This window comes from Electrona antarctica, assembly GCF_951216825.1.
Source record: "Electrona antarctica genome assembly, chromosome: 14".
Taxonomy (NCBI): domain Eukaryota; kingdom Metazoa; phylum Chordata; class Actinopteri; order Myctophiformes; family Myctophidae; genus Electrona; species Electrona antarctica.
Window position 1 is genome coordinate 46,122,535 of NC_136795.1, and position 14,302 is coordinate 46,136,836.

At 42.4% G+C, this 14,302-nt stretch overlaps 2 protein-coding genes across 2 annotated transcripts in view; one reads left to right on the forward strand and one right to left on the reverse strand.

Annotated features, from left to right (window-relative positions):
* Positions 1–709: 709 nt before the first annotated feature.
* On the reverse strand, positions 710–5,801 carry rnf151 (ring finger protein 151; the record flags this gene model as incomplete). The annotated part of the gene is made up of 5 exons (XM_079520916.1): positions 710–956; positions 2,415–2,692; positions 3,811–3,907; positions 5,189–5,358; positions 5,787–5,801. 5 exons carry the CDS (start codon positions 5,799–5,801, stop codon positions 710–712), a joined length of 807 nt encoding a protein of 268 aa, XP_079377042.1.
* A 3,587-nt stretch (positions 5,802–9,388) lies between these two features.
* The window catches only part of tbl3 (transducin beta like 3), a gene marked incomplete at its 3' end in the record, with an annotated part of 53,865 nt that continues 48,951 nt past the window's right edge, over positions 9,389–14,302 (forward strand). The window contains exons 1-4 of the mRNA XM_079520917.1: positions 9,389–9,542; positions 10,960–11,011; positions 12,642–12,737; positions 13,254–13,301. Of these exons, the coding sequence (XP_079377043.1) occupies positions 9,511–9,542; positions 10,960–11,011; positions 12,642–12,737; positions 13,254–13,301 (228 nt within the window). The 5' untranslated portion in view covers positions 9,389–9,510. The remainder of the gene's footprint in view (positions 9,543–10,959; positions 11,012–12,641; positions 12,738–13,253; positions 13,302–14,302) is intronic.

Consider the following 14,302-nt stretch of genomic DNA (forward strand, 5'->3'; position numbering starts at 1 on the left):
TGCAGGGCGTTGCTGAAAATGAGCACTTGTGCTCAGCTACTACCCTGGGTAAATAAAGGATTGAAAAAAATATCTGAAACACACTTTCAAAAGAGAACAACAACCATGGACATTTTAAAAATGAATTGCACACAAGCATGCACGCATGCGGCATGCACAACCACACCAGTGGTTCTTGTGGGGTCCGGCCCGGGCAACCCCAGTAGTTCTCAAGTGAGTTCCAGGTGGTCCCTATAGAGAGTATGCGCATGCTTAAAGTGAATGGCACATCGAGTGGCAAAGCAACAGGCAAAGTGAGTTTAACATTGTTTAATGTTGTTTAATGCAATCAGATATGACTTTTCTGTTTGGATGTATGGGCTGTCAAGGCCAGAAAGTAGTTTTTTGCCACTCAGTAGGAGTTCCTGCATAACTTCCTGGTTTGATGATGATGTCACGCGCATACCCTCTATAGTAAAATTGACAGAAACAAAATTAACCTATACAGATCTGTGACTCCGAGAGTGTACACAATGGAACCCAAATTGGACCCGTATGGTTCCATTTTGTACACTCAAGAGTTATGGGCGTCCGTACGTAGCCTTATCAATGCATAACCAAACTGTGAGGGTCCTTGAAATGTAACGGTCAGTCTGAGAAGAACCACTTTCAGTAAAAAAGAAAAAACAACAGCTCTCCTCATGTCTTCTTTATGAGCCGCTGCCGTTGCTCATGGGGTCCCGGCTGCAGCGGAGGCGTTGGGACTACCACCAGCGCTGCCCCCCTCCCCCAGGCGGAGGTGTTGGTGGTGATGATGGTGCTGGTGCTGGTGGTCTTCCTCCTCCACCGGCTCCGCCACCTCCTCCAGGTCATCCATGACCTCCAGGCTCTCACAGATCAGGCCGATCTGCCTCTTCATGTGGGCCATGGTGCTCTGCATTCTCCTCATCTTCCTCTGCAGGGCAGCGGCGATGGCCCTGTGGTGGTGGAGGGGGGGAGTTAACCCATTTAGGCCTGACCTCGAAATTTAAAAAAAATCTTCTAAATCCTCCAGTTTTCTGAAAATAGCAGACCTACAAGCTCGTAGCGCGCCACTCGGTGGCGCGCTATGAGCTTGTAGATCTGCTATTTTTCAATAGCTAAATTATAACATAATGTTTAAAACACCAAAAGGGGTTCCCGCTCCAAAATAGGTTAAGTTAAGTTGGTGTCACACAGAGTAATATAGTAAGAGAGTGGCGACAGTTAGCGTTGACTCCCCCATTGTAACAATGGAATGCGGAAGTGCTCATTCTATCTCAATGGGATAGTTCCAATGTTTGGAACTATAGCCCATATAGGCACCCGCTTTGCGTCGAGATCACAGCAGTGTTGTTTTCGTCGACTAAAACTAAGACGAAAAATGTCCGTCGACTACCTTTTTTCACTGACGAAAACTAAATGGAAACTAAATGAAAAGTAAACCATGATGACTAAAACTAAGACTTTTATGTATTGACAATTTCGTCAACAGATAAAAAACTAGACTAAAACGTTAGGGAGGGACTAGTTGACAAGAGATCCAGTATAAGTCATTTTAGAATTGTTTGCATTCTGAAAATAGCCGATCTACGTGCTGCGACGCGTTGTGAGCTTGTTGTAGATCAACTATTTTCAGCAAGTGTAAAATCAGTCATTACGACGGCCTCAAGGCCCGCCAAAATACGTTTTAGTCAACCAAATCAACTGTAGATTTAGTCGACTAAAATCTTATGACATTTAGGGCACCGCTAAAACCCTACCCCCTAAGCTTCTTTGCCTTTTTTTTTACTATTTTGCAAAACATTTTTGAATACCGGTAGTTAAACTAGCCAATCTACTGCTAGATTTTAGACCCATAGTCTAAAACTAGACTATGGGCTCCATTCTCGTCACCGCTAACCCCCTTATCCCTAAACTTCTTTGCCTTTTTTTTTTTACTATTTTGCAAAACATTTTTAAATAGTTCAAATGGCCAGTCTACAAGCTCACAACGTGTCAATGTAGATTGGCTAGTTGAACTATTCAAAAATGTTTTTCAAAATAGTAAAACAAAAAAAAGGTTTAGGGATAAGGGGTTTAGCGGTGACGAAAATGGAGCCCTGTGACTAAAACTAAAATCAAAACAGACAGAAAAAGCTTGAGAACCCGGCCGCATCATGCCCTCCCTGGCCTACAGACAGTATAGAGAGTATGCGCATGCTTAAAGTGAATGGCACATCGAGTGGCAAATCGAGTGGCAAAGCAACATGCCAAGTAAGTTTAACATTGTTTAATGTTGTTTAATGCAGTCAGATAGGACTTTTCTGTTTGGATGTATGGGCTGTCAAGGCCAGGAAAGTAGTTTTTGCCACTCAGTAGGCGTTCCTGCATAACTTCCTGGTTTGATGATGATGTCACACGCATACCCTCTATACCTGTGGTTCCTCTGGCGGGCCTCGTACTCCTGCCTCAGCTGCTTGTAGCAGTTGTGCTGCGTCTCGGTGCGGTGGGACAGCAGCGTGCCGCAGCCCATGTGGCAGGGCTGGCGCCAGTGGTCGCAGTTGCGGGCGTGCGCGTCCAGGTCCCTGCGGAGCAGCTGCGCCCGGCAGCCCTGGTAGGGGCAGGGGATGAGCTCGAACAGGCAGGCCATGCTGTGGCAGTACTGCTCCGACAGCGCCAGGGTGTCCGGGCAGCCGCGGATCTCGTTCTTGCACTGCATATTGGCCAGAAATGAGATGAATGAGATTAAAAATGCCTTTTAAATCCTGACGGTTTTGCTGAAAAACCCTATGTTTCTATTTCATTCATGTCAAGGACCACCCAAAAATGTAATTGGCCGCCCGATCCCCACTTGGAAATATGTTGTTCCAGGGACCCTCCCAGGAGCAAAGATATGAGTTAAAAACGTTCACTCTGAAAGAATATATAAGATTTGCGCCACATTTTCAAGATTTTTCAAAAATAGCAGACCTACGAGCTTGTAGATCTGCTATTTTTCAATAGCTAAATAATAACATAATGTTTAAAACACCAAAAGGGGTTCCCGCCCCAAAATGGGTTAATGGTTTCCAAACTGAGGGGGTGCCCACAGATGATTCCATGCTAGAATGTTTTCTTACCTTTATTTGTAGTTGTTACGTCCCCACCAAAGAGGTCCAGGTGTTATTTTGTGCAAAAGCGCATTATTGGCTATGTCCCCTAATATAAGCCCTCAATGAATTGAATTGCATTGAATTCAATGGGGCATTGGGGTGTTGTGCTAATTCACCTTTTTCCATCGCTCAAAAATCAATTGCTTTTGTATACAGTATCCTCTCTTCATAATGTAAATAGTGTCCCAAGTGGCACACTTTACTACTTATTTTCGATGGAAATAAGCAAATTAGCACAAAAACCCAACCCCCATTGAGGGCTTATATTAGGGGAAATAGCCAATAATACACTTTTGCACAAAATAACACCTGGACGTAACAACCACAAATAAAGGTAAGAAAACCTTCTAGCATGGAATTCTCACTCAACAGTAAACAAACCAACATACTGTATAACAGCCTATGGGTATCTGCCCATTTATGTCAAATATAAGTAAGACATTGTGAAAATAGCCAATCTACAAGCTTTGAAGCTACTTTCACAATATCTCTCTATGGAAACTATAGTCAAACTAAATGTGTATATGTACAGTATGCCTACAATTCCAGGTGTTTGTCAGGGCGGGGGATCCCCCAGTTAAAAAATATATCACTTTGGAGGAGGGTCGCTGCCTTAAAAGTATTTTTGGCTGCAGTGCTGTGTAGTCCAGAACTGTAAGATGTATATTATATTTCTTACCTTGACCTTTAGCCGTCCAATGGATTTACTCAACTTGAACATGACAAAGATCAAGTTATGGTTAACACCCTTCCTGCAGCAGGGGCACGTCTCCTGCCTAGAAGGGAGAAATGGAGAGATGAGGTGTTGAGAAACATTCTCAGTAGTAGTATGGTTAGAATGCATTCTGCTCTCCTCTGTGTGTGTGTGTGTGTGTGTGTGTGTGTGTGTGTGTGCGTGCGTGCGTGCGTCCAATTTAGTCGCTTTTGCCATTTGATTCGCTGCTGTTGCATCCTATACTGACTCCTCATCTGCCAGTGAGGAGCCCCCACTGCGAGGACGTCGTAGAGCCTTTATTCTAATCCTACCATCCAACACTACCCTATAGAGCGTCGCAGTCCCGCCCCCTACCCTGGACCAGGAAATGATTCTCCGTTCATTTTCCTCATAGACATTTCAGAAAGTATTTATTTAAAGACGTTTACGCCGCGGACAAAGCCAACTCGAGTCGTGACAAATCATGACAACAAACACAATTTTTGGGCCGAACAAATAATTAGAAAGAAGAAAAAAACGGCAGGTTACAACACTTTTTTTGTTGTTTTTCTTCTTTGTAATTATTTGTTTGGTCCAAAATATTGTTTGTGTTGTCATGAGTTGTCACGACTCGAGTTGGCTTTGTCCACGGTGTAACCGTCTTTAAATAAATACTTTAAGAAATGTCTATGGGAAAAATGCATTGGGATTCATTTCCTGGTCCATGGAAGGGGGCGGGACTACGATGCTCTATACTGACAGGGGCCGCCCCACCCCATATAGGAATATGCACAGTGATATCACCCCTCCCCACCCGGCTTTCGTATATATAGACGCTTGCCAAAGCCGGATGTACCACGGTGGATTCGAACCTACAACATATCTGACTGTCTATACATGGGTTCCCAAAGTGGGGTCCGGGGTCCAAATGGAACCAAATGGACCCTAACGGCTCCATTTGGTTCCATTTGTACACTCTCAGAGTTAAATTAACAGTGGTTTTACAATATAAATCGGGGGTCCAAGAGAAAGAAATGCCATTAAATCTGTCCGTAGACCGTAAAATTATTCTCTCATGGAGGTCCCTGGCATGTCTTTTCAAATGGGGGTCCGCAGGCTAATTAGCGTCAATTTGGGGGTCCTTGACACGAAAAAGTTTGGGAACCCCTGGTCCTAGCAGACAAACGCAAAATCCAAGCCAGAAGCCATATACTGATAAACCTTCTCAGTTTGGATGGACAATCTTCAACCGTGACTTGGTTGAAGTTGCATGCATTCTTCTCCCTATAGTTCTATGAATCCACGGTGTTGGTGTTTTTCTGGTGAGGTGGTGGTAGAGAGTGTATAGACGAGACGAGCGTACCTCTTCAGCCATTGTAAGATGCATTTCTTGCAGAAGATGTGGTGACACGCGGTTCTCACGGGACACCTCAGGACCCCCTGACATATGGTGCAGATCAGGTCATAGTCAGGGGTCTCTACGAACATGTCCACGTCGTGGCCCCAACTCTGCGATGACACGTCTGGGTCCGCCTGGACGCAATGTTACAAATAAAGATTGGTTGATTGATTGATTGATTGATTGATTGATTGATTGATTGATTGGGCACGGAAGTACAGTAAGACATTTAGGCTAAAGGGATGTACAATGTTTCCATTGTGGTCCTATTATTCAAAAATCACTCTCGTGTGAAGTGAGGGGCGCTGTTATCATCTTCCAACATCGCTACCAATGTATACATCTTTTATGACGTAATTATCACACAAAACAAACATGGACGAGGGGGCACGGTGGCACAGTCGGTAGTGCGGTAGCCTCACAGCTCGAAGGTCCTGGGTTCGATTCCCGCTGGGGACGCTGTGCGTGATGGGGGTGTGTTCTCTCCTCCGCGTCATCAGTGCCGAAAGGGCCCTTCTGTGGGGAGTTTGCATGTTCTCCCTGTGTCCTCTAGGCGAGGTACCCTCACAATAAACATGGAGTAATCATGATCTCTAAACTACCTCCCCCTGGCCAGCCGGGGCGCCCGATGGAGGGGAAAGGAACTGGTCGGAATAACGTGAAACTCCCCCCTGTCAGGCGAAAAGAAGCAGCTTGGGCTCCTCATGCATAGAAGGAAGCATGAGGTCAGTCCGCTGCCCTCCAAGGTTGGCAGAGGAAGTGTAGCACTCAGGATTACATTAGATAATTGACACTGGGTGAAAAAATTTATTGCAAATACAAAAAAAAAAAACATGGACAAAACAAACATTAAACTCTGTCCATTTCAATGGCATTTTTAATGTTTGTTTAAGGAAAAACAAACCTGTATATAGGAGGGCCTAGAGCCCTAGACTATTAACACACCTTACTATGTAATGAATCAAATCAAACGTCTGTATGGTAGAGTTGTATGTTAATACAATATAAAGCTATAATATATTGGGGAGGTTGTATTTAGTCTCCCTGCTCTTCTATTGAGATGTTTAGATCATGTCAAAGGTCATGTCTCACCTATAGACTGCAGAATCTGACATGAATTCTGACCTGATGGTCAAGATTCAATTTATCCCCTGAGCAAGCAGGCATGCAGGCTCTATTAGCTTTACCCATTTAGACCTGAGATTGATTCAGCGGTGGCCGAACGGATAGCGGAGCGGTCTTGATACCGGAAGGTCGCCAGTTCGAATCAGCTGTCCGACACGTTAAAATTACCACCACTGAAGTGCCCTTGAACAAGGCATTGAACCACTACGATGAAATGTTCTATGAGCAGGGCCTGGCTGGAAACAAGTTATTGAGCTTAGCCCAGATACCCTGGGTAAATATAGTAATCATTTCATTTCATTTCTACAAATGTCTGAAAAACCTATGTTTCTATATCAGTGGTTCTCAAATGTCAAGGACCCCCAGAATTATATGTATTTGGCCGCTGACCCCCTTCTGAAAATATGTTGTTGAGAGACCCCCCCCAGAAGCAAAGATTTGAGTTAAAAGTGTTCGCTCTGAAAGAATATATATTCAGAGATTTGCGCCACGTTTGAAAGATTTTTCAAAAATAGCAGATCTACAAGCTTGTAGATCTGCTATTTTTCAACATACAGCTAAAGTATAACATAATGCTTAAAAAAAACAAAGGGGGTTCCCGTCCTGAATGGGTACAAATGTCAGCAGGAAATTAGGTTCAAATCCGGGGTAGAAGAGGAATACTATACACAGCTTCAATACGTGACATCAACAAAAACAAAACGAGCTATGTTTACAGAGGAGAAAAAGGCTAAACCGGCAGTCATTTCAATGGCATTAAGATATCTATCTTCACTTGTACTTTTCGGACAGATCTTTTTTTTTAAAGAGTTTTGAAAGAAGCCTGCCGTGATTCACATAATTTAATGGATGATGACGGCACATTCCATTCCACATTAGGGCGGCAAAGTATAGTACTATAGAATTAATATTTGTTCCCATGTCTGTGCTAAATGTTGGGGGTGTGTTGGGGGGACAAATTAGCCATTGGGCCAGTGGGGCCGTGGCCCAGGGGCCCTTGGCTCTCAGGGGCCCTTCAGGGAAATTGGACCGTGTGGTACTGGGTTTGACGCCCTGAAAAGGGCTCCTGGGGCCCTTCATTGGCCATTGATTTTGTTAAATCTAGGTCAAAAAGATGATAAAAACACGGAAAAACACAAAAATGTCGTGCGCACGCGCGCTATTGGGGCCCTGCAAAAATGACCGGCCCGGGGGCCCTCGTTGGGGTTAATCCGTCCCTGCCAGATCGTAGGTGGTCCCTCTGGTGTCCTGTATAGCTGTGTGGGTGTCCGTGTCACCCATGCATGAGTCACTTTGGAGAAGTGGTTACTTAGATAGGACACTATTTTACAAATAAAGTAGTAGGTTCAGGCCTGGGCCATGGCTCAGTGGTCCAGGCACCTTGGCTGGTAATCCAGTCTGGCAATGTGCCGCGAGTTTGACTCCCGATCCCGACGGCCTTTACTGCATGTCTCCCCCCCCCCCCCCCCCCCCCCCCATCTCTCTCCCCATTTCCTGTCAGCCTACTGTCTGTCCCTCCATAAAAAATATAAAATAAAGGCGAAAGCCACAAAAAAAATAAAGTAGTAGGTTCAATGTTGTTGTGTCTACCTTATGGTCACTATATATATTTTATTTTTTAAGATTAGTTTTTGGCTTTTTGTGCCTTTATTGATAGTTACAGTGAAGATGGACAGGAACGAGGGAGAGAGAGAGATGGGGAGAGACACGCAGCAAAGGTCGTCATGAACGGGACTCGAACACGCAACGCAGGCCAGAGCCTATATGTGGCATGCGCCTGGACCACTAGGCCAGCATGGCGCCCCAGTCTCTATAGTTCTATTGGCCAATAGCTCAGTTACTTTTTCTGATAGTATAGTTAGTTAGTTATTTTGTATGCGACTGAGTGAGACCGTTCTTTGCTTGTCATATATTCACACATTATTAGTGATTCAATGAAATGTATACTTGCCAAAACACCGTAGGCCTAATGAAAAAGCACACAGCTGCCTACAGCAAGGCTACATTGTTGTCAAATGCACTGAAAAACTGAAATAACAATAGCCTTGTTCTGGAAAGTCACATGTGTGTTTTTTTTTTAAAGCAAGTAAACATTATGTTCTCCTCCTTATATACAATTGCAATTACTAATCAAGACCTATGCCTAAAAAACGAAGTTTTACATTGAATTTAATATTTGAAGCCTTTGAAAACACACAAAAAAAATCTACAGTAAACAGATACATGGAGTCAATACTTAATAATGAATCATACAGCCAACATGCTCCTACTACAACACATCAAATTATGAATAACGGACACATCTCAAATATGTATAATATAATATGTAAAATATTATAAATAAATACAATAAATAAACATAATATGAAAGTTCACAAACTCACCATGACAATTCCTCTATGTTTTACCCCCCTGATCCTGTGTCCATTCCTGTTGTCATAATAATATTATCAGTCCCAGAGTCCCCAGCACACACCAGTGACACCACACACGCCCACATTATCAATGCACCACATACATGAACATTCCTGACACAACGCACGTGTCGCGCGCGCTCACACACAATCACACATACGAAACCACTTAAATTATTATAGAAGCTAGGCCGTTCGTTCGAAGCCCGTTGTCCTTTCCGTGGCGTTCTAGCACAGCAAACCTCACTAGTAGTGTCATTCTGTGTCAAACATAAACTTTTGTCAGTTCACCGTCTGAATGCTATAGTCTCTCTCTCTCTCTCTCTCTCTCTCTCGCACCATCCATTGTCGCTCTTTTGTCACTAAAAGTGTCACTAAAATTTTCAGGTGTCATTTATACGTATAGGTGAACAACAATGATGAATTTAGCGAATTTTATTTGATTTTATTTACTTGAATTGAATCCACCGCGTGGTGTTCCGCGTCATTTTAGTTTTTCCATTCAATATTATTATTATTTCTATTTTTTTATTTATTATCAGAAACCTTCCAGCCAATCAGCGCGCGGTGCGTCTGGATCTGGATGACGCACAATGCATGCGACGCACATCCACACTCACTCAGCATGCAAGCATGTGGGATTTGTTGATGGTTGTTGAATGTGCTCTGAGTTAAAATAAAATAATAAGTGATTATTGATTATTGTTTCTTTTTTTGGGGGGGAAACACTACTGTGTTTTTGTCAGGATGGCAGACACCAGTCTCCAGTTCAAAACCAAGTAAGTGCTGCTCGGACGTACTGTATGTGGACTGACTACAGAAAGTACACTCATTAGCTTATTTAGCTCAATGTGGCTAAGTTAGCTGTAACACAACCTCCAAGATTGTTTTCATTGCTATTAGCCCTACATCTTATTATACGAGTACACGCAATTAACAACAACAATATACATAAGTACACAATGCTACAGACTACTACAGTACTACTACCAAGGTACAGAGAAAAATAGCTCTGGTCCATAGCCTTCTACTGCTTCTACGATTCTGCCAAGCAGTAGAAGGCTATGGAGTATGGACCAGAGCTAAGAGAAAAAGTAACATAATATAGCCTACATTAATCATAGAGGTGCTACTGCTAATTAATACAAAGGTCTAACATTGCTAACTACTGTATATCCAATCATTTCGGGCATAAAGAAGAAGTTAATGCATAATATTATTATGTATTTCATGCATATTTTAGCATAGCACATTTTCCATCCAGGTGGTGCCCACTATTCATTAGTGTCCACTCTTCCTGTATCCCTTGAAGGTGCTTGTGTGCATAGGTCCTACTTCAAATATATCACATACATTATGTGCACATTTTTGTTGTTACAAGTGTGTGTGTGTGTGTGCTTGTGTGCGTGTGTGTGTGTGCGTGCGTGTGCGTGCGTGTGTTAATTTGTGTGTGCAGGTGTTTGTGCACGGCACGCAACCTTTCATTTGCAAAGTCTCAGGTGCCTGTGATTGCGGTGGTGTGTGTTTGAATATTGTAGTAGTAGCTTTGGTGTGTGTTAGGGCTGCTACTGTATGTGTGATTGAACCCCTGGTCGGACTGTCAATCGTTAAAGATGGAGTGCCACAATTTTTTTCCACCCTAAAACATGATCATCAGGTATTATTATAATATAAGGAGGAAGAACTTTTTCCAAAAAGCGTACAGTATTTGTTAAAATCATGCTTTTATGTGGACACGCCCACCAGTTCATTAAGTATGCCTGGTTTGCCTGGTGGGTGGTGATCCACCTGAACTGAAGCCGCACCCACAGCTGTAGTTGTATGATAAAGGGGGAGGGGTTATGGGAAGGACTGATAGTGTGATCTAAAGCCCGGCGGCTTTAGATACCGTAGCTTCAAAGCACAGCTCAAGACCTATTTCTTCACACGTGCTTTATAGCTGACCTGTAATTATCTGTGTTGTTATTCATGTCCTCACTGGACGTTATTGCTCTGTAAAGCACTTTGAACAGCATCTCATGTCATGAAAGGTGCTATACAAATACAGTTGTATTATTATTATTATTACTTACAGCCTCCTTGGTCTTCTTGAGGATGCTGATATACCGAAGCATCTGCCATCGTGTCGTACATTAACATCTACTACATTTCAGTGAACAGTGATTTAATCCATATCCTCTGTCTGTTCCCTTCTAGCTATGCTGCCTCCAGCAAGATAGAACCGTTTTATAAAGGAGGAAAAGTGCAGGTGAGGTGTTGTTGACTTGCATTTTTTTGAGTGGTGCAACCACTCCAACGAACAGCAATGTCCGTGACTATGTGTTCACCTAACTATGTCACTATGAGCACGAGTACCAATGACTACCAAAAGTGGCGCTGTTGTGCCAGAAACAGAGAGAGAGAGATAGTGCTGCACTGCTGCCTGCTAATGAGAGACAGATAGAGAGAGGGGGGGGGGGGGGGGGGGGGAGTTGCACCACTCAGTTCACACGGGTGTGATTTTTTAAATATCTATCCTGCTTGGTTATACAGTATATCATGGTGAAAACCTCATATGTTCAGCACTATTTCAGGATTCAGAATTCACATGTCCACATACTGTCTAATCTAACATCAGATTATTAGACAATTATGGAGTTCTGTAGTAAATCATATCAACACTTATAATCTCAGATAGGGGTCCCTGAAACCACATCCAATCAAATTCATTGATTGACACATCTTCATTGACACATCGGCATTTGCATGAACATATAGAGCGTCGCAGTCCCGCCCCCTACCATGGACCAGGAAATGAAACCCAATGCATTTTTCCCATAGACATTTCTTAAAGTATTTATTTAAAGACGGTTACGCCGCGGACAAAGCCAACTCGAGTCGTGACAACTCATGACAACACAAACAATATTTTGGACCCAAATAATTACAAAGAAGTAAAACAACAAAAAAAGTGTTGTAACCTGCCGTTTTTTTTTCTTCTTTCTAATTATTTGTTCGGCCCAAAATGTTTTGTTTGTTGTCATGATTTGTCACGACTCGAGTTGGCTTTGTCCGCGGCGTAAACGTCTTTAAATAAATACTTTCTGAAATGTCTATGAGGAAAATGAACGGAGAATCATTTCCTGGTCCATGGTAGGGGGCGGGACTGCGACGCTCTATATGCAGTGATGTAAATAGGTTGTCAATGTAATGAGTCCCGGGATGCAGGGATGCTCTTTTAGAATGAGTCCCAGGGACATTTTATGAGTCCCACTTCAACGACGTTAGGAGTCATATTTTGTCATTTTTACAACTTGCAGCATTTAACTCCCATTTAATTTTATATGGTTGTGGTTATATTCATGTAGAAAACAGAAGAAGAAATGATTATTATAACTAAAGCTAGCAAAATAAACTAGAATAAAAAACAGTACAGCGGTACAGTAGTGCATCCCGTGGATGCAGAGGTCGTTGTTTTATTGCGTCCCTTAACTATAAACTGCGTTTTGGGATGCAAAATGCACCCTATTTTAATCTCTGTATATGTGTACATATCTGTACAAAAGGATGAAACACAATAAAGCTTGACAGCTTATTCCCGTTGTGGTCTTTTTTAACCCAGTTTGGTGTTTTAACTAAGCATTATATTATACTTTAGCTATTGAAAAATAGCAGATCTACAAGCTCATAGCGCGCCACCGAAAAAAATTCGTGAAAATGCGGCAACAAATCTTTGAATAGATATTCTTTCAGAAGACTTTTTTTTTTATTTCGAGGTCAGGCCTAAATGGGTTAAACGGGGCTCAGTGTCAACATGAGGGCGCTTTACCGTTTGAGAGAACACCGACTGGCATAAATGTTCAATTCTACTTTGTGTTTTCCTGTTTTATCTTCCTCAGATCAGCACAGATGAGAAGTACATATTCTGCATGTGCGGTTCACGCGTCAATGTGCTGGAAATCAGCACAGGGAAGATTGTCCACAGCATTGAGCAGGTGAGTCCATATTACTTCACACTTCTAGTAGATAATAGAGCGTCGCAGTCCCGCCCCCTGTCATGACGACGCCAGGCCCAGGAAATGATTTCCAATGCATTTTTCCCCATAGACATTTCAAAAAGTATTTATTTAAAGACGGTTATGGACAAAGCCAACTCGAGTTGTGACAAATCATGACAAGAAACACAATATTTTGGACCAAACAAATAATTACAAAGAAGAAAAACAACAAAAAAAAGTGTTTTTTTTTCCTTCTTTCTAATTCTTTGTTTGGCCCAAAAAATTGTGTTTGTTGTCATGATTTGTCACGACAAGAGATGGCTTTGTATGAGGCTTAAAAGGTCTTTAAATAAATACTTTTTGAAAAGTCTATGAGGAAAATGAACGGAGAATCATTTCCTGGGCCCTGGTAGGGGGCGGGACTGCAACGCTCTATAACACGCCATGTTAATTAAAATGTTATATTATCTGCCCTCATCATCATTATTATAATTATTATTATTATTATTACAGGACGATCAAGAGGACATCACGTCATTTGCGCTCAGCTGTGACGATGAGGTGAGCAAACAATGTTGAGAAAAATGCTGTGATCTATGCTCATGTCACTCTGCTTCTAAAGCCTAATCTCTCATATTTGACTGAGAGACTGCCATCCCGCAAATTCCAGCTTTTCACCAGAGGAGAAAAACCTTATTTCTTTTTTTTAAAAATGAGTTAGACTCTTCACATACTAGAGCATGTCTGAAATAAGTGTCAGAGCTGAAATCGACATGTAAATATGAAATAAATGCCCAAGCATGTACATATCTAGGTGTAATGTTAGAGACCACAGAAGTGAACCTTTCAAGCCTGTTTTCTCAACTCGCTGTTTTCTGCAAGACATTACTCTATAAGCCATATCTGCAAAACTGGTGGGTCAAACTGAACAACCAATATGTCAATTTGAAGCTATGATTCCCTGCTTTCATATGACATGAAAAAAACGAAAATTCAAAAAAATCCAATGGCAGTCCCTCAGTCAAATTTAGTCACAAATACGTAATAAGACGGTTTCACAAGCCAATAAGGAACAGACCTACAAGCTAACATGTTGGCTAGCATGTTGTTACCTTGTGGGTCTGTTCTTTTTGGCAAGCGACATAGAGTTAGTACCGAAGTCCTGACGTCACTTGTTCAGTCCCTGGTTTCAGGGAAGTCATTTCTCTATGGAGAATAACATACGGTCATCTTAGAATCGTCTCATACTGTCCAAACTGTCCCGGTCGATATTGTCAGGGAGGTGGGCTCTGTATCGTTTGCGACAGTCAGTCACACATATTTTGATACAGTCCGTTTACGGTGAAAATGTAACAAATTTGGTAACATCATTGATGTCTCGCCGTCAGTTGATGCTTCATATCCATAATAATTATGAGTCAAACCACAGGGACCATTTGTTTGTTGTGGAACAACCGTTCTTATTTGACGCGATATTAAACAAGTATATGGGAATTCAGAATGGGTGGAAAGAAATGTGTCCCAGGTACCGGTAGGATGCGTAAATCAAGCGTACCCACTTT